Consider the following 20,660-nt stretch of genomic DNA (forward strand, 5'->3'; position numbering starts at 1 on the left):
ACTGCCATGCTCTGTTTAAGTCAGCAATCTGTTAGATTTAATGTGAGATTAAGGAGCTGTGTAACCTGCAATTATGCTGTTTTTCATTAAGAAAAAAATGTGATGATGGTGCTCTGTAAAATTCTTCCTTCTATTTACCTCTGTTTAATTGGATTGGGGGCTGCTTAAACATCTTTGAGTTGGAGCTTATAAGAAGATGATCCCAGCTGTTTTTCAAAGCTTAAGGCAGCAGGCGGACAACATCATCATGTCAAGGCTCATGCAAAAGCCTTAATCCTACTTTTTTCCATCAACCAGCTACTGAAGCCCAGTGTTTAACCTTCTAAGTACTAAATATGCTTTGTCACTGCTTTGGTAGATTTGCCACTGAATTGTTATTGTTTAATGCTGTTAGCTCCCCTGCCATTGAAAGATCTTCTCAATTCCCTCTGCCTTTGGATACTGATGATGTTACCGTTAGTATGTAACTGATGTAAATGCAAAAATGCAGCTGATATAAAACAAACACAGAAATTTTAATCGTATTCAAAATATTGACTACACACACACATAATGTTTATATATATGCTTTAAAAAATCCTGTTTTGATCCAAGAAAAAAAATAGCAGAGTCTGAATTCTGATGCCGTAGCTCACACCATTAGCCACTCTACATTCTGCTGGTAAAAAAAATAAATACAGACGCACACACACACATATAAAATAGAGAACAGTGACTTGTTTGCTCACACATTTATCTACCCATTTATGCATCTGACAAACAACTGAGTCCTTTTGTGTCTTTCCCCAAGCTCTACAGTAGATATGGGAGAGCAAACATCAGGATGGTAACCAACTAGCCCCACAAACATAACATCTCAGCTAGGTCTTTGGACCTTATTGTTGAAAGTAAACAAAATAATTTAGAGTTCTCTTTTACTTTTTTTTCTAGCTACATTTTGCCTAGTCCAAACCTTAGAACCACCAGCTGTAGTTCTGCCTAGATCAGCAATATCATAGTATTTAAAGACTAAAGGTTAAATGATCAGATGAGCTTTCCCTACAGCTACAATGCTACTTAGATGGTGAAGCACTTTTTCTTTTTTTGGGGAGGGTGAGTTGTGAAGGAAAGAGGGAGTGGCTCTCTGATTTGTCCCAGTGGCAGTGAGCAGCCAGCAGAAAAGCAGACACAGTTAATGCTCAGCTGCTCAGACCAGTCAAGCAAACTAGCAAGTCCCAGCTGTGCATCTTGATGTTTTCTGATTGCACCTACTCCTCAATCTGTGAACCGTTTTCTGGACTCAGATTCATCAAGCACTGCTGCTTTAAAAACGCATGCAGGCAGGCATCCTAGGATATGCCATTATAAGCTGCTGCCAGGGGATCTTCTAGGAGATAAATGGAATCTGTGTGAAGTAAATTAGTGTGAACCAGTCAATCTGAGTGTCAGCCTTGAGCCACTTCCATGGATAACTAGCTGGCTGACTGCAGGCCGGGGTCCTCTGCCATATGTGGGTTGTAATCTCTAAGACTTTGTTCCACAGGATGGTGGTGGGGGGTGATGTTGGGGGCTGCTTATTCTTGGAAGAAGACCTATTTAATCTGTTTTAGATTTGTCAATAAAAAGGACTTCTCAAGTGTTTTTGTTTACCTCCTTGCTCTGGCTGTACTGAATGTTTCTAAGTTGGACAACGCCTTTCCTGTAGGAAATATGAGAGCAATGTGCTGGAAAGAACAGTCCTCCTTGCTTGAGCTGCCTTTTTTCAAATTCCAACTGTGCTGTGCTTGGTCCGAGCCTTCTAAGATCATTAGGGTTTTAAAACAAAGTAACAACTATAATTTGGCAAAACAAGTTTAATACAAATCTCCTCTTCTTATTTTTTTTTTTTGAGGAATAAATCTGTGTGACCTTTAATTCATGAAGAAAGGGAGATTCTATGCAAAGCCTGATGATTGTGGTTCCCTGTAGATACCCAGCATAGGAAATCAAATTTGGGTCATTGGAGGAATCAGGGGGAGCCCCTCAATACCAAAAGAATGAAAACACCTTTTAAAATATATGTTCCATGGAAAGAATTTAGAGATAAAAAGCATATGAACCAATAGAGCCATAAGAATTATTATTTAATATGAATAAATGGTTAGTGGAAATGGTTCTATTATGTAAAAATCGTGTTTCCATAATTCAGTATTCCTTTAGAGATCAGAGTCTGTTCTTACATTAAGATCACAAGAATTCATTTTATCTAGTTAAATTATGACAAACTATTTTATTTCTTTTTCCCTTTATTACATTAATAAAAATTTTTATCACCTCCCTCTCTGTAGGATGAAATATCAGTGAGATGGTTAAACATAGAATAAAAATGTATGAAATAGAATGAGAATAAATTTGTACCTCATATTTGGGGAAAATTTTTCAGAGGACTTCTACCCTCACCTCCAGGGAAATACTTTGTCTTTCATAAGGGGAAAAAAATCTGTCTTGGAATAAGAACTTGGGCAAAACAATAATTGCTTAACTATTCAAAAAAATAAGTTTATTTTCTTTTTGTCACCTTTTCTAGACTCGTATTTCTGGAAGGTAGCTTTTGCGTACTTTATGTGTAGGTACCACCATTATGGGGTCCATGGAGACACATTTTATATATAAGAAACATTTCAGTATATAGTGTGTGTCTGTGGATGTTAGATAGCATGAATCATAGCAAAGATCAAACCAAATGCTTTAAAAATTGAGTGACCCTTTCCCTGAACTAATGAAACAAAAATGGGACGTCCTGTGAGAACAAAATTTGTTTTATGCCTGTACATTGAGTTCATAGGAATGAAATCCCCGGGGTAAATTTAACTTTATGATTTATGAGAGTAAGGAAAAGAAGGTGGAAATCAGTGCATTTTCCCTTCTGTTGTCGGGGGCAGGTATAGTATTTTGCAATGTATGAGTCTTATTTTATAAAGGTCTTTGAAGGAAATAGAAGTGAGTGTTGTATAAATGATGCTCTGGCCTAGAGATCTCGCTCAACACGGTTCACCCACTATCTACGTAACCTCATTAATGCCAAGAAAGTGGACTTCCCTAGCTATCATCATCCATAAGTAAGCTGTCCCATGAGCATCAGACACGACGTTTGTGGAACAAGCATTATATCTATGAATTTCCAACTGTCTGAGACAAGTTAAGAATGACAGAAACAGACACACTAGGTCAGCTCTGTGATTTTTTTTAGCCCAGTCTTCTGATTGCAGCATGGCAGTTTCCATTGTGGAGAAGCCAAGTTGTCCTCATGATGTTAACCTCAAAATTTCAAGGTGTGTCTGAAGTATCTTTCTTCCCTTCAATGTAGCCCACTGAGGTAGTCAGACACAAGAACCAAAGAATGGGGTAAGAAGAATAACATAGGCCAAATAAAATGCTAAGAAACACAGAAGAGGAGAGAAAAATCAATGTTAGATGTGGGTTGTGGAAGACTTAATGGAAAAAAATGGCATTTGAGCTGAGTTTTTAATAAGGGGTAGTTTTTGACAAGCAGAGAATTAGAGATTGAAGTGAAAGAAGGTATTTCAAGCTGGGGATCTTCACAAAGGCATCAATGTAGAAAACAAATGGCATATCCAGGGGGCAATGAGTGGTCTTGTCCAGGTGTAGTGATATCAGAGTCTAAGATGGGAAAGAACAGGAAGTGGGCAGCATCCAGTGAGAAGCCTCTAAATGTGAGTTGAGACTATTTCATGAAAGGCCTTGAAATCCATGGCTCCACAATCTCCCACTGCTGACTGAATAGAGGTGATTACAGACTTTTCTACACAGAAGCTACATGATCAGATCTTGGTTTTAGGGATATGAATTGTCTCAGTTTAAAGAATTACTGGAGTGAAAGATACTTCTTATCAGGCTGTTAAAAAGAGTGGTGTGACTCTGGTAATGGAGAGTAGGGTGAGAATATAACCATTTTGAGGGGTTGGAGGAACAAGAGATAAGAAAATGGCAGATATATATATATCTGTATATCTAGATATATGCATATAACTTCTTGATAATTTTATAAATATCAGTCACATTCTTCTTCAGATGTATTTCCATGCTAGAGTCTTGGTCTTCCTGATTTATTCTTGAGTTATTCTGATATTATATAAACTCTCCACCCTGCTAATTCCTCCTAGACCTTTGGTTGGCCTTCTAAATGCCATTGTGTTCTATATCGGCTATAGTCACTGGAGACACATGCAGGCTTCCAGGTGCAGAAGCCTCCTGGGTTTACTTGTTAGTTTTTTTCATGGTGGTTGTTTTTTTGTGTTGATCATCCCTTTCCTGAAGTGCCAGCCTTCTGTGAACCACTTGCTTACATTTTTACATTGGCCTAATGTCCTTAGTCGTAGCAAATTATAGCTTAGTCATGTTCTTGTTACATATACTTTGGATCATATCTTCTTTCGGCGTTACCCAGAATTTACTATACTGTATACTGAAATGTGTACACAACCTGTATTCTCACTGATTTGGCCTTAAAATTTTCTATTGTTAATCTAATAAGCCTAATATTTCTCAACTCAGGAACCCTTAGTGTTGTCTAAAATGCTAGAGATTTTACTGTGTGTTCTTTCAAATAATTTGTAACAATTTATCAAGAAAAGTATTTTACAGTAATCTAGGACACTGTTTTATACTGTCTTATCTAGAAATAATGGTTTGTCTCACCTTTGTTTCCTATTTCATAGTTCTCTAATTATGATAATACATCTTTTAAAGAGGACCTATTCTCTGAATAGTTGCTACTTTCCCGTTATCCACAGGCATGTTTGCTCTTTAAAACTGTTTTCTTTAAGGTGTGTTTCTTTTATCCTTTATGTATAGATGGCACAGGCTTATCTAGTATCAAAATGAGGCTCTCTACTACTTATCTAGGTAATTTTGATATTTTGGGCAACGATCACTCAGAGATATGAGTACAAATACTGAGTGTTAGTTATTCAGTGACACAGCCTGAGGATTTGAGAATGCAACTTTCGATTATTTATCCCCCAGCAAAATTAATATTTTTAAATGAATAGCTATATTTTATATGCATGACAATAAGAAGCAATCAGTGCCAACAGACCACCTGTGTTTTCTATGTCTAGTGTGAGTACATGTGTGAGAGAGGGATGCTTGCTACTGACTACATTATAATACAGTGGTAAAACACATTATTATCATCCAAACATGACTTCCATTCAATTTCCATAAGTTCTCAAGTATGTACACTAATGTACCATTTTGATGTCATTCAAATAAAAATAAATCACACTTAGAGTACCCAAGCCTAATGATACAAAACATGGTAACTTAGACCTTTTCCTCCTTGCATCCTTCTTAATGTTGACAAAGAGTTAGAAAATGAAGGCGTAGCCTAGATAATTTGATTTTCTTATTTTCCATTTCCTATCTAGGAGATGAAACAGCTCTGACACTTGACTGACCATCTGAGACAAGCATTTCCCCCTGAGATAGAGACGCCTATCAGCTGGGAATTTGAGACTGCCTGCCAACAATTCTCCCCACGCTGATAGTGTCATCATAGGTTCAGCCTATGGAAAGGTTACTGCTCCTACAAATTCCAATGGTAGTGCCATTTAACAGTTTATTCTCCCACTGATATTAGAGGAAAATGTTTTTGATATTTTTCCTTATAGATAACTGGAGACTTTGCTCTGGTTTAAATTGGCCTATGCTGTGAAACCTGATCTTAAGTTTCTATACAGATCAAGTTTATTTCTAGTCTGAAATTCTAGCTTGATGTTCTTTTGATTGAAGGATCTCTTTTGTTTTCCTGACCTTCTAAATTTTCAAATTCAAGCTGGAAAGTTTACTACAAATTCCTCTTAGAAGTCTCCCTTTGCTGACTGTTCTTCAGTGTATCAATGCATGGGAAACTATTTGTTTTATTCTTTGGAATCTGTTCCTGCATTCAATTTCTTGAACTTATGAACATAAAATTAACAAATTTCTGTATTTACCATAGGATTTGGTCCTTATGAGAAAAGTCAGATGACTTCTTCAGAATCTAAACTGCAAGAAGAGTGTGAGAGTTAATTTCTATACATTTTTAGAACTCATTCATCACCTGTACTTCCTTTCTGTGTTGAAGGGGTTCTTTCAGATAAGATATTTGAGTCCTTTTGTCTTGAATAATTATCTGTATGGTTTAATGTAGAAAGCTAAGCTTGGTGAACTGATCAGTTTATTTCTTGCATTTCAAAATTCTCTCTTTACCAAATTATAGATAAATACCAAAAAAACTAATAATAAGTACTGTTTCCCTGTATTATTTCCACTCGGAATTTACTCAGTAATGACCAGGGAACAAAGTTGTGGAAATTATTTTGATTTGATATTTAAAAAAAAAGTTTATTCATCTGCTATGCACATCTCTCTGGGAACACTGCTTGCTAAGGAAATGGTACTCTAAAGGCACACATAAAGAAATCCAAGCAAACCTCTCATAGGCAACTCGATGAGAATTGCCTTTTAGTGGAGTGAGGGAATGCAGTAGAAAGAGGAGACAGAGAAGCGTTTTTCCTTTTTATTCCCTTTTCTACTCCCCAGCTTACACATTTCCTTTGTCATACTCATCACATCCTACATCCAATATATCTCTACAGTCTGTTCAGTCTGAGAGTTCAGATAATTTGATTAGAGTTTGTTTTCATGCCAGGCTTGACTAAGACAAATGACTTCATGGGCCTCAGTTTTGCACATAAAAGGAACAGAAAGAATTGGGATTCTACTGATTCTCCCTTTAAGAGATTTCACTTGAAGAAAATACTATTCCACAGGAACACTACACCTCTCCTATCCATTTATTTGGCAAAAAAATCATTGAGAACCTCTTCATGCCTGGGGTCCTGAAGCCAAGATGGGGCCAGTCTTCATAAGAGCCTAGTGCCAATTTAGCCTAAGCTAACCTAGATTCTCTAACTTCCAGGCCAGGGCTTGTCCACTGCAATGGTACTTCTTGCAATTATTACATGATCTCAATTAATTTAGTTTAGGATGATTCATCTTGTATTGAAGTTCATATTTGCCAAACTGATTGATGAAGAGAGGGGTTGTTCAAAGAAATTAACAGCATAAATATGATTCTAAGAAGAGTGGGATATAACTTATTTTTTAAGTGTGGTTTTAAAGATTCTTTTACTTTATGGGTGACTATCTGACAGATGTTTCTATGCTAAGGAGTCACCTTGTTTGTTCTCAGGAGTAGCCATACTGCAGCCTCCACCCTTTCTTGTCATCTCTCCAGAGGGCTGCCTCACCCTGGCACTGCAACAACCCAAGTATCTCTCTGAAGCTACTCTGATTTCCTCTGTCCCTCAGTAAGACTGGACATAACTATGTGTAGGAAAATATCAATCTTACTTAATTCAGAAAGGGTCTTAGAAGTCCTGATTATTTCCAAAATTATTATAGCAGCCACTTATCCTCTGGATATCCCCTTCGGTGATATACTCAGGTTGGTTGGTCTTGGCTTCTTAACTGACAGGATATTTGAGTCCTAGAGCCAGAAGATGTCAAGGAACTCCAACTCTCTCATTTTATTAATAAAAGTATCTGAGCCTAGCACAGTGAAATGACATGCTCAAGGTCACACTATTATTAGGAACAGAGGTAGAATTAAAAAACCAGATCTTCTGGGTCCTGTTAAGTGAACCTTTTCCAGTATAAAATATCCTATCCACCTTCACCCCTGGGGAACTAAGAAGTTCATCTCTGTAATGAAGTTGTTGATATTCATCTTTGTTTCAATTGGTACATATATTTGGGTAATAAAAAATGAGGAATTTTATTTTTCATTCAAAAATAAGGTGGATAGGGTCTCCATATTTATGCAGTCTGACTGTAGGCATGAAATATAGATTGTAGAGGTGTTGGGTATGTTTAAACTGCAAACTCTAGGCCTGATCTTAAGATTTCCCATTTAAACTACAGGTGAAATTAATTGCTTTTTTAATTCTTAGAAATTCTTGTTAGTAATTTCACTCAGTCATTTCAAAAATATTCTGAGTACCTGCCTTGTGTCTTGCATTAGGCTAGAGATGTCTCTACTTGTTTATTAACCTTACCAAAGCATCTCATTGCTCAAACATCCTTGAAAAAATTTGCATCTGAGAGGAATAAAACATTATTTAAAAAGATGCAGTAACCAATTAATACTTCTTTGTCCTCACATTTATCTTCCTGCAAATTAGATTTCTAGCTATACATCTCACCGTAGAAGTTAGCTATAGACAATTTTTCCCCTTAGACTAGTAGTCAATAATTTCATCTTTTTTCTGTGTGTGTTTTATATATCCCCAAATATTTAAATAAAATAATAGCTTTAATTCTATATATCTAGTAAGGATACCAAAATAATAGTTACTCTTCACAACATTTGCAATATTTATCTTTACCAACTGAAAAATATTTTATGCTTAAAGTAATTCATGCTAGAAACTATCATCCAGAAAATAATATTCCATGTCAGATTACAACTGCAGAAAGATAGTAAAGCACAAAAGTCTAATCTTAACGTATCTCACTGAACTTGTCCATAAGGCAGTTATTTTTTAGTTATAAAGAAGCATTAGATATTTTATTTAATTTTAGGCATTCCTATATGATTTTTTTTTTCCAGTTTACAGTGCACACTGAACACAAAGTAAGCCTGAAGTGTAAGCAGGATGTAGCTATTGCTAGTCAAATAGAATCAAGAGGTCCTATCACTTGATTATCTCAGTAGATACTCTTTAAGTAGGGGTAATATGTACATAGCTCTTTAGCTAGATATGTTTTTCTGATACGACATCTATCCAGAGAGAACAACTCTGTAAACTGAATTTGTGGTCTGTTCAAATGACATCCTCTTTGTTATCACTTAAAGTCTTTTCACTGATTTACGCCTCCCTCCAATTTAAAATATGTTGCATTCTTTTGTGATCTGAATATTGCATTAGTATTTACTTCTACTTGAACTTCACATAGTTTTTCTTTCTTAAGCCTCTAGGAAGATTTTTTTTTAGTTGATTCATTTAGTTGAGAAGAGACCTAAATAATCAGCCAAGGAACTGATCAACTCTTGGCCACCATAGTAAGCTAGTAGAATTGAACTCAGTTCTTTGACTTTTCCACTGCTCAATCCACAAGTCTAAGTAGTCTTTTAGTCTTTCCTGACCTCCTCAACCTGCATATTATTTTTATGCCTTTGAGTAAGATGCAATTGAGATTTTTGTCTGAGTTTTATCTGCTAACTACAGTGCCTTGTATTGTTCAGTTGACCAACATTTCAAACTGTTGTATCATTTTTAATAATGATTTTCCTATCAATATCCCAATTACCTCCTCAAACTCCATACAAATGCTGGATGGGATCTTGTTTTTAATCATTCATAAGTCATTGTATTGAAAACATTATCTGGACTGCAGATTTTAGTCACACTGAATGATACGGATTTTTAGTAAGGGCTCCACATATACTACAGTACTGGCCTAGTTTCTAAGAACCAGCTGCCGTTTGTGGAGATGGACAGAGATCTTCCTCAGGAGTCATTCTCTCTTTGGGGATGGAGGGAGATGTTTCTTGGAGTGGTTTGTTGCCTAGACCTAGCTTCCTTTACAAGTTAATAAAAATTTGCATTTCTGCAAATAAGGACAAAAGGCAAGAGGGAATTTTTAACTGAAACCAAAATAGAGAATAGAGGGAGGTGAAGAAGTATAATCAAAGCTGATCCTGCCACCACAGTTTTTTCAGTAAATCCTTCTATAGAGTCCTCATCATACAATCTTCTGGGTTTCCTCATTGTATGTTCTTAAGTGTAGTTTAAAAACTACTGATTTTGTATTGTCTACAATTGAATGATTTATTTCCTTAGGAATTTTCTTTAACATGAATAAATTAGCACACCATAGTCAAACACATCCATACAAAGTGCATGGACTTCTCCCTCTAGTTTCCAAAGATATTACAGAGATATTTAGAACACTGGCCTTTCAGTTGCCAATATTTTGAGGTGTGTGATGAGTAAATGGAACAGCCTTACATCTTTCAGTGGTAGAACTGTCAAGGAGAGTTTGTCTTTTTTGCCCCTTGCCCCCCAAATGAAGACTATTTCAGGATCTATTACAGAGGAAACAAAACAGTTGATTTTAAGTTAAGGTTGAGCCTGGCAACCATTTGCACTGTATTGATGTAAAAAGTACCTCTCTGCCAAGCTCTGAAATGCATCTTCAAAAACTACCGAAAATATCCAAGAACTTTAGTGATGAGCTACAAATGGACTTAGGTATTGATAAATAAAAGTCAATACGTATAGTGAAAGGACAACTTACTGTGATAAATGGGCCCACCATCAGTAAAGATCAAATTATTGACTATCTAGGGCAAGGAAAAACCTGTCTATAGCTAACTTCTATAGGTGAGAAGAATTAGCCACAACAGCAGTTCAGGAAAAGCTCAGATATGTCAGGAGAATTCGTTTCACTAAAAATACATACAAAAGAAGGCAGTAACATCCTGTTAAACTGTATTTGTGACACCACAATATTCTTTGGCCAGGCCTGGGTTCACACCTTTTTCTTTTATGAGCTCCCTTTGGGCTACCCAGATTCCCTCTCAAGGAGACCTAATTCAAATTTCACTTCCCAACAAACCCTACTGCAGGGGAATTACCTCTGTATTCCTAAAAGCTATGGCACTCTTGGAATGTTATCCCTAATGCTCCTACTAGTTAACTTTTTATTATATCCGAACTGGATCACAAGTTGTATGCGGGCACATTAAAAATACCTTCTTTCTTCATCCCTCACATGGTCTGGCACAGAGCTCTACCCACAATAATCACCAGATCAATAACTGTTGATTTCATCGTTGTTGAAATGATTCATTAGAGAAGCCTTGGCCACTCGTCGTGTCAGACTTTAATGATGAAACATTACAAGAAACACCCAAAAGAACAATTGCAAAGATTAGCCTATCAAAAAAAAAGTGGAATGGCAGTAATTAACCTCTCCAATGTCTGTCATTCCCAATGGACAGAATGAATTTAATTGGACACTCCATAAACTACCCAGTACAAAAATAACAAATCTGGTACCATATCATATTTTCAAGCTAAAGTGTAATTAAACAAAATATCTGAATAATGCTTTCTATTCTCCCACCCCCAACACAAACCACACCCTCCAAAATCAGAGGTAGAGACAAAAGTAACTGCATGCTACCTTATCCTGTGAGTTCAAAAGAGATCATGAAGCTAAAACTATATCTAACTTTCCAGTTTTCTTGAGTGATTTTGGATGTCAGTTCATCCTGGAACCACTTTATTGCCACTACAAACAGTTGCAGACATCAACTTTGTTGTTCGAATACCATACTCTCTTCAGCTTTCTGAGGCCCTTCTGAGTTTTGTCTAGAAAAACCTTTTGGAGGAATGAATAAATGAATGAATAGATGCAAGTTTTAAGTTATGAAATAATAACATATAGGATGACAAGTGTGATACATTTGCCCATATAAAACCAGGTGCCACTTCATTAGCTGTTAGTAATAGATTCAGGTGTATGTTAATTCCCCAGTGTAAGTATTTCAGAAAATTTACAAATAATATACATAGAGATAAATTAAAGCAGACCATAAAATTTTGACCAATGTAATAGTACTGTACAACTTTTATGCATATAATTATTCCATTTAAACATTTCACAAAAATTCTATCATTTCAAAAATAATCTATAAGTATGTATGACCTAAATGAGGAAAATTAAAAGCAGTGATATCAAAATAACTAGGTCATACATACTACTTAGGTCTCTCCTTCAAAGTCACAGACTAACTCAACACCACCATTTTGTAAATATGCATCTTTTCTCTCAAGTGGGCCTAAACAAGAAACTGGACAGATCTAGTTGAAGATAATTTAAAGTATACACTAAAGCACACATCCTCTTGGATCGGGGGACATCCAGCATGGTAACTCTGCTTCATTCATTTGTTCACTCGTTCATCCATTTCACAGATCCTTCAAGAATCCCTTCCATATCCCAGGGCATACAGAGGTGAATAAAACAAACATGGTACCCACTTTCATGTTGGTATTTGTTTGTTTGTTTGTTTGTTTGTTTGTTTTCAGAAAACTCAAATGCACGAAATGAAAAATAGAGTCTATTAATTCAAAATCAAATTTTGGATGTTTTTTCTCATATTTTGTTCCCAAAAGGTTTTAGAGAAGCAGTGCATTCAAACTTTGCTCACACTTCCAGAGGACAGAGCAGCACTATCTGTATTCTAAGAGGGTGGGTGAAACTGGAGAGAATATCTAGACCAGAATCATGTTACTAGTCTCCTTTAAACTGTGTGTGTGTGGGCCTCAGGACACGGTCACCACTGCTATGCACAGTCCATGAAAACCAGACGAGGAGTGTGGGAGGCGTGAGCTCTCCAAAAACTACTCTGGATATCAGGCAGTCCTCCTTTGTGGCACTGATTGAACGTGTGAAGTAACACAGCTCTACCCTCTGCATTTACTCCCTCATCTCCTAATGGAGGTTTAGGAATAGCGGCCAGGCCTGCTCCCCCGGGGCCAACAAACATTACTTCTTATAAATATACATTATATACATATAATCATATTATGCTTATAAATATATATTTTCTCTATTGCATTTATGGCTTATAAATAATATGTTGTGTATGTTATCAAGACCTGAGGAGACAGTGGCAATGTTCACTGAAGCAATTTGTCATACATAAAATTCCAATGTAGTCAATAATATACATATTTATATTATTTGGCTTCAGACAAGTAAGTATCACATAATTTATATTATTGAAGACTTGCTTTGTTTTGTTATTCAGAGTGTCTTCATGAAGACCGTATCTACTTTTCCTGACAAATGATTCCTTGAACAAATATAATAGGGAAATACTTTACTTGTGGAGATACTTTAGACCAAGTATTAAAACTTGTGGAAAAAAGTGGACACTTATGTCTGTGTTTCTCTAACAGAGCTAGTAGTTGTAATGTGTTTATAGGAAATTTTAGATTCTTATGCTGGCTTCTGTTTCTGTTCATAAATCCTACCCACAAAAAAAATCTCATTATCAGTTGTCTGAAGACCTACCATTAAAACACCAGCCCTCCTTATTATCATCTGCAATATCATTCTATATTTTGAAATTTATTTTATAGGAATTTTTATTTGGTGTTTGGTACCATAGTTTTTACTTCGGTGGAAGAAAACCAAAATGCATACAAAATGTTCCTTCACTGTGATTTGTGTGACAAAAGGAACCATTGCACCAGCATATAGCGGGCCTAATTGACCAGCCTGATGTTCTTCTCTGTGTCTTGTTGCCATTAATTGACTATATTGTTTTAGATTTATGCATTAAAAATACGATTTCTACTTCGAAGAGATCACTTTGTTACTATGTAGCTTTTAAGCTGATGCCATGAACTTATTTTTCTTTTAAGATAAAGTCTCATCTATAGATTTTTCAACTAATTACATGTCTGCCAATACATACTTAGAGGATACATTTTATTTCAATTTATTATTTGTGTTTACATAGTGTGTCCCTGGAAATATCTGTGGAAATGAAAGGAAATGTTTAATGGTGTTTATTACTACTTTTTCATCACTCTCTTTCTCTTTCTTTGCGCTCTCTTTTTTTTAATAGCTCCAGTCAGTCCGGTCAAGCATGACAGCAACTCAAACTCGGCAAACTTCCAAGACACGGAGGACATGCCTGACAGATGTGTCTTGGAAGAGTCTGAGAGTCCAGGTGAAAGCCATTTAAACATAGTCAAGTATAAATGATAAATTTGACACAGCTTTGGGGTTCTTGGAAGAGGGTGGGGGGAGAAGACATTGTAATGCTGTTTTCTCTTAGCAGCTGCACTGTCAAATTAATGGTCACCTCCAGGGGTCACAGTGTGGAGCTGTTATCTTTTCCTCTTTCATCAAGAATTCAGTTGGAGGAAGTACAAAGGCTTTATGACTGAAAAGGGAAGCTGACACTACTAGTTCATTATCATCAATTTTAGGCTAAACTGGTTAATAGAGGCAGAGATTGGAAACTGGAGAAGTGGCAATATTTTAAATATTTCAAATAATGGGGTCAGGTGGAAATGGAGAATTAGGGAGAAAAGAGAAACAAATTGTCATCATTACTATCTACTTACCCTTCTAAATACAAACAGAACTCTAATTCGAATGAGAGGATTTTAACGTAACAGCAGTGGACTAATGGAGGTTGTCAACTGTTTAGAATAAGACAAAAGAAAATAGTAATCCTTCCTTACTCAATAAAATTTACCTTCTGTCCAAGTTACTAATGTTTGTATTTTCTTTGTAAAAAGATTAGACTGAAATGTACTGGAAGGATGAGGCCAGAAAAACACTTAAGCATCAACTTTTGTTTCTGTTTTTGTTTTTGAAATATGACTAGCCTTAACAACTAATTAAGAGAAAAAAATCTTGTGAACGTTGAATGACAATTGCCGGTTCACCACAAAGCCATAGGTGTTTAGAAGGTGCTTTATTATCATGAGCAAAAGAGTTAACTATCTTCCCTGACAGAACGTTTTTCTCCCGTTTTCTCTGGCTGCTGTGCACCCTCTACCCTCTCGCATCTTTGTGTGCTGATCCATGTATCAGATTTTTGATTCATCCTCTCTGTGGCCTGTCAGCTTAGTTAAGAGATTTCCCAATCTTGTAGCCTTCGCTGACAGGGGGCAGCTGCAAACAGTCCCCTGATCCTTCCCCGAGGAGAGCTACTGAGATTTAATTTTCAGTGAAAGGTGCAGCCTGCAATCTATGTCAGGTCCCCTAAGTCATCTCTGAACCCCAATAGGCCCAGTGGCGATGGCTTGTATTTCAGTCCCCTCCACTATGCCAAGATTCCTCAAAGATGAGCTGCTGCTGTGTGTCTGTTCTCAGCCACTCTTCTGCTTCAGCATCCATAGAACTGAGAAAAGGCATCTTTAACAATGACAGAAATTTTTCAGCAGCACATTAACTCTACCCTCTGCCATAACATGTAAAAGACAAATGTAGATGTGTCTTGCATGAAATGGGGAAGGGTAGTGGTAGCATTAGATTTCTATTAAAATTATTTTAAAATTACTTTTAGTTTTGACTAAAATTATCTAGTTTTGACTAGGTTTTTAAACTGTCTTATTAAACAGTTTTCTATTAACCATTTTACCAGGCTGTTACATCCATAGGTCAAGTTTTTTACTGAAGTGTTCATTGGTTTTGGCAAGAAGAGATCAGCTTTATACTATTTCAAAAGTAGAATACATTTCTGTCATCCCACAATATGAGTGGAACTGTAGTAAGATTCAAATATAGCATAGTCTATCTGATTGATAGAAACAAAAGGCTATATGAAAAAAGAAAGATCAATTAGAAAATATAGGTGCTGATAAAGAATCTTAACTTAAAAAGTGAGTACCTTTCTATACACTGGACATCATTAAACTGGTAATAAAGAATGAATTACTCTGGCTTTTTCCTCTGCCCATTCCTGCATTTTAAGACATCTTGCCTTATAGGCCTAGAAACCTCTGGAGAGTTCACTACTGGTCTCACTGCCTTCCACTGAGAATTTGTGGCTTGGTTGTCATGGAGACATCGTATTTCTCCAAGAATTGCTCATATTGATCCGTGGCCAGGCGTAAATGGCCAAGCGAGTGTGAGGAATAAAGGGGGCTGGGCAGTCCTATAAAATGACCAGGGCTTGTGGGTTGGAAATAAGCTCATAGCAAACACTTAGGTAAAAAGAAAGAAGCAGTTTTATTTTGTTTCAGGATTTCTTTCTGCACTTTGGGCCATTGTCTTCCTTCTCTATGAACTGAAAGAAACTTGTTAGTCACTTGTCATGTCAGATCTTTGGTGCTTGTCCTGACACAGCTGTCAGCCTTCCAGCTCTGTGCAGTTCAGGGACACACAACAAAGAAGCAGTGACATGAATTATTTATTGCTCCTTGTGTGGATAAAATTCTGTGATAAGAAATTAAGACACTTCTGACAGAGGTGCTTATTTAGTAAGAGATTTTGATGAGAGAGTGCATTTCCTTGAAGTATGAGCATTTAAGAGGCAAAATTCTTAAAACTGAACATGAAGGAAGATTTAAAATTGGTGGCATAGTAGGACTTCCTTGAACTGTGAAAATATGACTGTCTACTTCTCAATGTCTAAAAATTAACTTCAAAATATCAAGTCATTCAAAGGTAGGGACTCCAAAACTGCAAACATTACTTTGGTGGTTTAGTTACTGCTATTTACCATGTATAAGTGGTGTTCCTCTGGAAGGAAACACAAAATTAGAAGGAAACACAAAATTTGGGATTCCTAAGTGGTAAGCTTTGAAAAGATGTCTTCAAACCAATAGAGGTGCTTCAGCAGCTGAACTTATAGTTGCATTAGTATATTTGTTACTTCTTGTATGGAAAGGAGTGTATTTAAATCTGCATGAATCATTCTTAGCATTTTCATCTGGAATATTATCACTCATTTAAAATTCTTTTAAACATCTTCATGTACATGCAAAATCCCTCTGTTACGAAGTTGAATGTGGTCAGTCTTCTAGCTGTAATGGATATTGACCTTATGTGGTTTTATCTATGCAATTCTAAATGATTAATATATTTATTACATCATTTTAAATGAATAGCCAGTTGTTCAAACAGCATCTAAAAAATGAAAACAAAAAAATCATTTTCTAATCCAAGCACAGTTCAAGAATATTGCCTCATATATTGTTCTCTCCAAATGAAGTCTTTTCTTGGCAAATCCTCTAAACATCATTTTACTTTAGCTCATATAGCTTTATATTGCTAATACGAACCAATTTGCATTTTCAGAGAGCCAGAAAACTGGAAGCACAGAAAAACTAAAATATTTTTTAAAAGATGAAGTTGAAATTTTTAAAATGTCAAAAGAGCATTTAAAAATATCAATAATAAAGTCAGATTTTTAGAATGTGTATAATACAGTAAAGTTGACTTTGTGAATTTATTATTTTTGAGTAAAATGGGTTTTGAACTCAGTGTAGATTGTTTATTTTTTCGTTGACATCACTGTTTCTCCAGCACTGAACTGACTAGGATGACCCATTTGTAAATGGGCTGAAGTGTGCATATAGGTCACAATTTAGATGCCTGGTGGAGTGGTCATTCACCTGGTCTCTAGAGTGCTCTACCTTATCCATCATGCCATTGTGATCTCTTTATCGGTTCAAGCTGTATACCCAGGTGAGTGCCTGCAGTCCATTAAGGTTGGCAAAGCAACTTTAGACCAGAGCATTCTTGTTACTCTGACCCTGCAAGTGAACCTGGAGGTCTTGTCTGATAGGTTGAGGTCTCCCTCAGCAATGTCTTTTCTTTGGAATAATTCATTAGCAAAGAGTTTTGACTCACAGGTGAATCTCAGATTGAAGTTTCTGGCTTAGACTCCGTGAAGTCTACTTGCTTCTTCACGGGCGTTTATACATTCCAGGAACCTATGGGAATAACTTTGATGTCTAGTGATAGAGGCGCTGAGACAACATGTGAAGTTGCAGCTCCCTTTTTAGAGTTTTTAGGGCCATTAGACTTTCTTTCTTTGGCTCTTTAAGGCCTAGTCACTTCTGAATCTGAAAGATGTTGTCACAAAAATAGTTCAGTTTAATCTTTCGTTGGTTAACTTCTTGTTAACTGTTTCATGCACAGTGAATATAGCTCAATCCCTGTTCTCCAGAATATTAAAAAAAAAAACTTCCTTGCCCCTCACCTTTGTACTCATGATGATAAAAAAATTTTGTGTGATTTTCATAAATTTTATCCAAATGTTAATGAGACACCTTGAGCTTTTATTACCTTATTGGCTTAGAAAATTAAGAATTTTACTTCCTAGTGCACTAGGGATAGTACATTTAAATATAGTTTCAGCTGAAAATGGTAATGACAAGACAGAGCTTGGAAGTACAAAAAAAGGCATTCATAAAAGCATTTTCACATTATTCTGAAGTAGTTTATAATCAGTATACATTTGGCCATTAATAGAACATTTTAGCAGTTTTTATATAGCACGTTATGTGTGTAGATCTATGTACATCATTGTCAATCAATATTGCATTTGCATGAATCTGATAAACAAAACTACATTTCTCCCAGTTTCCTAGGGAATACTACATTGTGAAAAGCCAAGGTGGATTTTTTTTTTCCTTTCACTATTCTGGCTCATGAATCACCAGCAAAAATCAGGTAACAGAAAGTAGGACAGATTCAGGACTGGAGTGTTGGAGATGGCTGATGATGATGCATGAAGCAGAAAAAATGTAGAATGTGTGAGCAGCCCATCTATCATAGCCATCAAGAACGTAGTTCTTACGGTTAGAGATAAAAAAAAAAGTTCTAGAACAATTTCAGTAGTAAAAACATGTAAGCTGTGTCTTCCCGTCATATTTAACAGTATCAATATTTTAAATAATTTACCTGAAGGGAAAATTGTAAGCATCACTCTAATAACTTCTAAAAGATGTAAAATTCTAGGCATATACATGTAATATGTATATAGTACAATGTTGAATATTGGTTTAACTGAACTAAATAATCAGCCTTTTGAGTTTCTGCCAGTAGAAGTGGGAATCATTATGCAGGTCACATTATTAATATAAATGTGTTTAGAAATAGTTAACTAAGGCACAATGCTCCAATTAGCTTAATAGCCAAATGAATTTAATAAAGTAATATTTTTTAGCTTACAAGAACAGTCATCGAAGTGTTCTGAGAAACATGCTTTTTTGATTCTATAACTCAAATCATATTTCAACTGACAGTTATAACATTTGACCTTAAAACTGCACTTGTGAGTTTCTCAGAAGAATTCAGAAGCTTGAAATTTATAGAAATTTACTCATTTCAAACCCAACTCATTTTGTTGATAACTTTTCATCTTTCTTAGCAATTAAAAAACCTGTATTATTAATGTGTGCAATTAAAATGTACCTGGGGCCAAGTTTATAAGAATTTCTTTATTAAGAATTTACTTCAGTTTAGAAAAAGAAATGTAGAAATTATAGGTAATTTCTTTCTTCTTTTCTTTCCTCCCTTCCTCTCTTCCTTCCTTTATTTCTTTCCTCATTTTCTCCCTTCTTTCATCCTCCCCTCTCTTCCACCCTCTTCTCTCCTGTCCTTTCTCCTTCCCTTTTTTCTTTCTTCTTTCTTTATTTCACTATATAACCCAAGATAATCTGTTTTCTTTTCAGGTGAACGAAGGCATCATTTATGGATAGCAAAGGTGTGCTCCTGCAAGCTGTGTTAAATGGAATCTCATGTCTAGGAAATGGATTTGGACAAATTAACAACCCCAGACATGCCATTTGTTTCTCATTGTACATAAGCTCCGTTGTTATTAGTCTAGTTATTAGGTTGCAGTAGGTCTGCTGATATTTTGGCCAGAATGTATTCAAAGTGTGGTTACTAATCAAAAATATCAAATTCATCTAATTTTAGGAAATCATTATCTAAATCATTTTATGCTTCTCACTTTTCTTTGACTATTTCCAACAAGGAATGCCAGCCCAGAGATGCAAATTTAACAATTTTAGATTTTCTTCCATTTTTCAGTTCCTGAATTATATAACTTCACTGTTTTTCAACAGTGTAAAAAACAATGCTTTTAAATGTAATGTTGCTTTAATGTATTTAATCTAAAACGTTACCAAATTTGTTTGATTTGTCAGGTTAAGACATTTTGCTTTAGTAGTTGTTTTAATTTGGATCAATCACCCTACGGTAAATCTCATCCTTAAGCCTGAAATGTTGTCAACAAATAGCCAGTTCCATTTAGTCATCAATTAGCCTGAATAAGTCATACACAGTGTAACAGGGACCAATCTTGTGCAGTCAAGTTAATTTGGACTTGTAATGACACAGAGGCTAATGTCTTTAGCTAAAGGTTGATCTTGTTGACCATATAGATGTGAACTAAGGAAGGGGAATCTACTTACATCACAATTGTCCTTATTAAGTATAAACTCTGATAGTCCTATTCCCAGAAAGAAGCTTGACTAGCAGGAATTCTCAGACTAAAATATGCGAAGCAATATAAATACAAACAGACATAAAGTGCTCATCTATTAAGGCCTTTAGTGATCTGATTCATTTGCTGTGATTTATATTGTATAATTCCTAAATTTATAGAAAATCACCAAGAAGATTATTAGTGTGCATATGAATACAAATATTGACTAATCCATAGAAAAATAGAAATAAAGTGTTAAATATATGATATACATCTCTATCTGTCTAATAGGGAAGTCCTAGTCACTTCAATTTAACAAACGTTTTGGGGTGCACCAGCATTGAGTTCTGTGCAAGGGAGGATACACTGGGCAAGGGAGTAGGGGATATCAGAGAACAGAACTATAAACTTGAAATAGCATGGTCTGTATCCTTAAAGAGCTTATAATTAATGACTGACCTAAATGAATATGCCAGAACATAAGGCATCAGGTGAGTGTGACTCTTGTAAAGTAGATAGAAGTATGTGTTCTCTTTTTTTTGCCTAAAAGATGATGACATTACTTGAAATTACTTTTGACTCATACTTCAGAAACAGTAATATAGTATTAATATGAATAATGATAGAAAACCGTCACCCTTTGAAAATCTGT

The 20,660-nt window shown here is 35.7% G+C and overlaps 1 protein-coding gene across 2 annotated transcripts in view; it reads left to right on the forward strand.

Annotated features, from left to right (window-relative positions):
• WDR72 (WD repeat domain 72) overlaps window positions 1–20,333 on the forward strand; it is a 191,326-nt gene extending 170,993 nt beyond the window's left edge. The window contains exons 19-20 of one of the 2 annotated variants that reach the window (XM_072963917.1): window positions 13,676–13,780; window positions 19,251–20,333. In XM_072963917.1, the coding sequence (XP_072820018.1) occupies window positions 13,676–13,780; window positions 19,251–19,306 (161 nt within the window). In that variant the 3' untranslated portion in view covers window positions 19,307–20,333. The remainder of the gene's footprint in view (window positions 1–13,675; window positions 13,781–19,250) is intronic. The other variant, XM_015245018.3, reaches the window with a different exon arrangement.
• The last annotated feature ends 327 nt before the right edge of the window (window positions 20,334–20,660 follow it).

Source organism: Vicugna pacos, chromosome 6, assembly GCF_048564905.1.
Source record: "Vicugna pacos chromosome 6, VicPac4, whole genome shotgun sequence".
In the NCBI taxonomy this organism is placed as follows: domain Eukaryota; kingdom Metazoa; phylum Chordata; class Mammalia; order Artiodactyla; family Camelidae; genus Vicugna; species Vicugna pacos.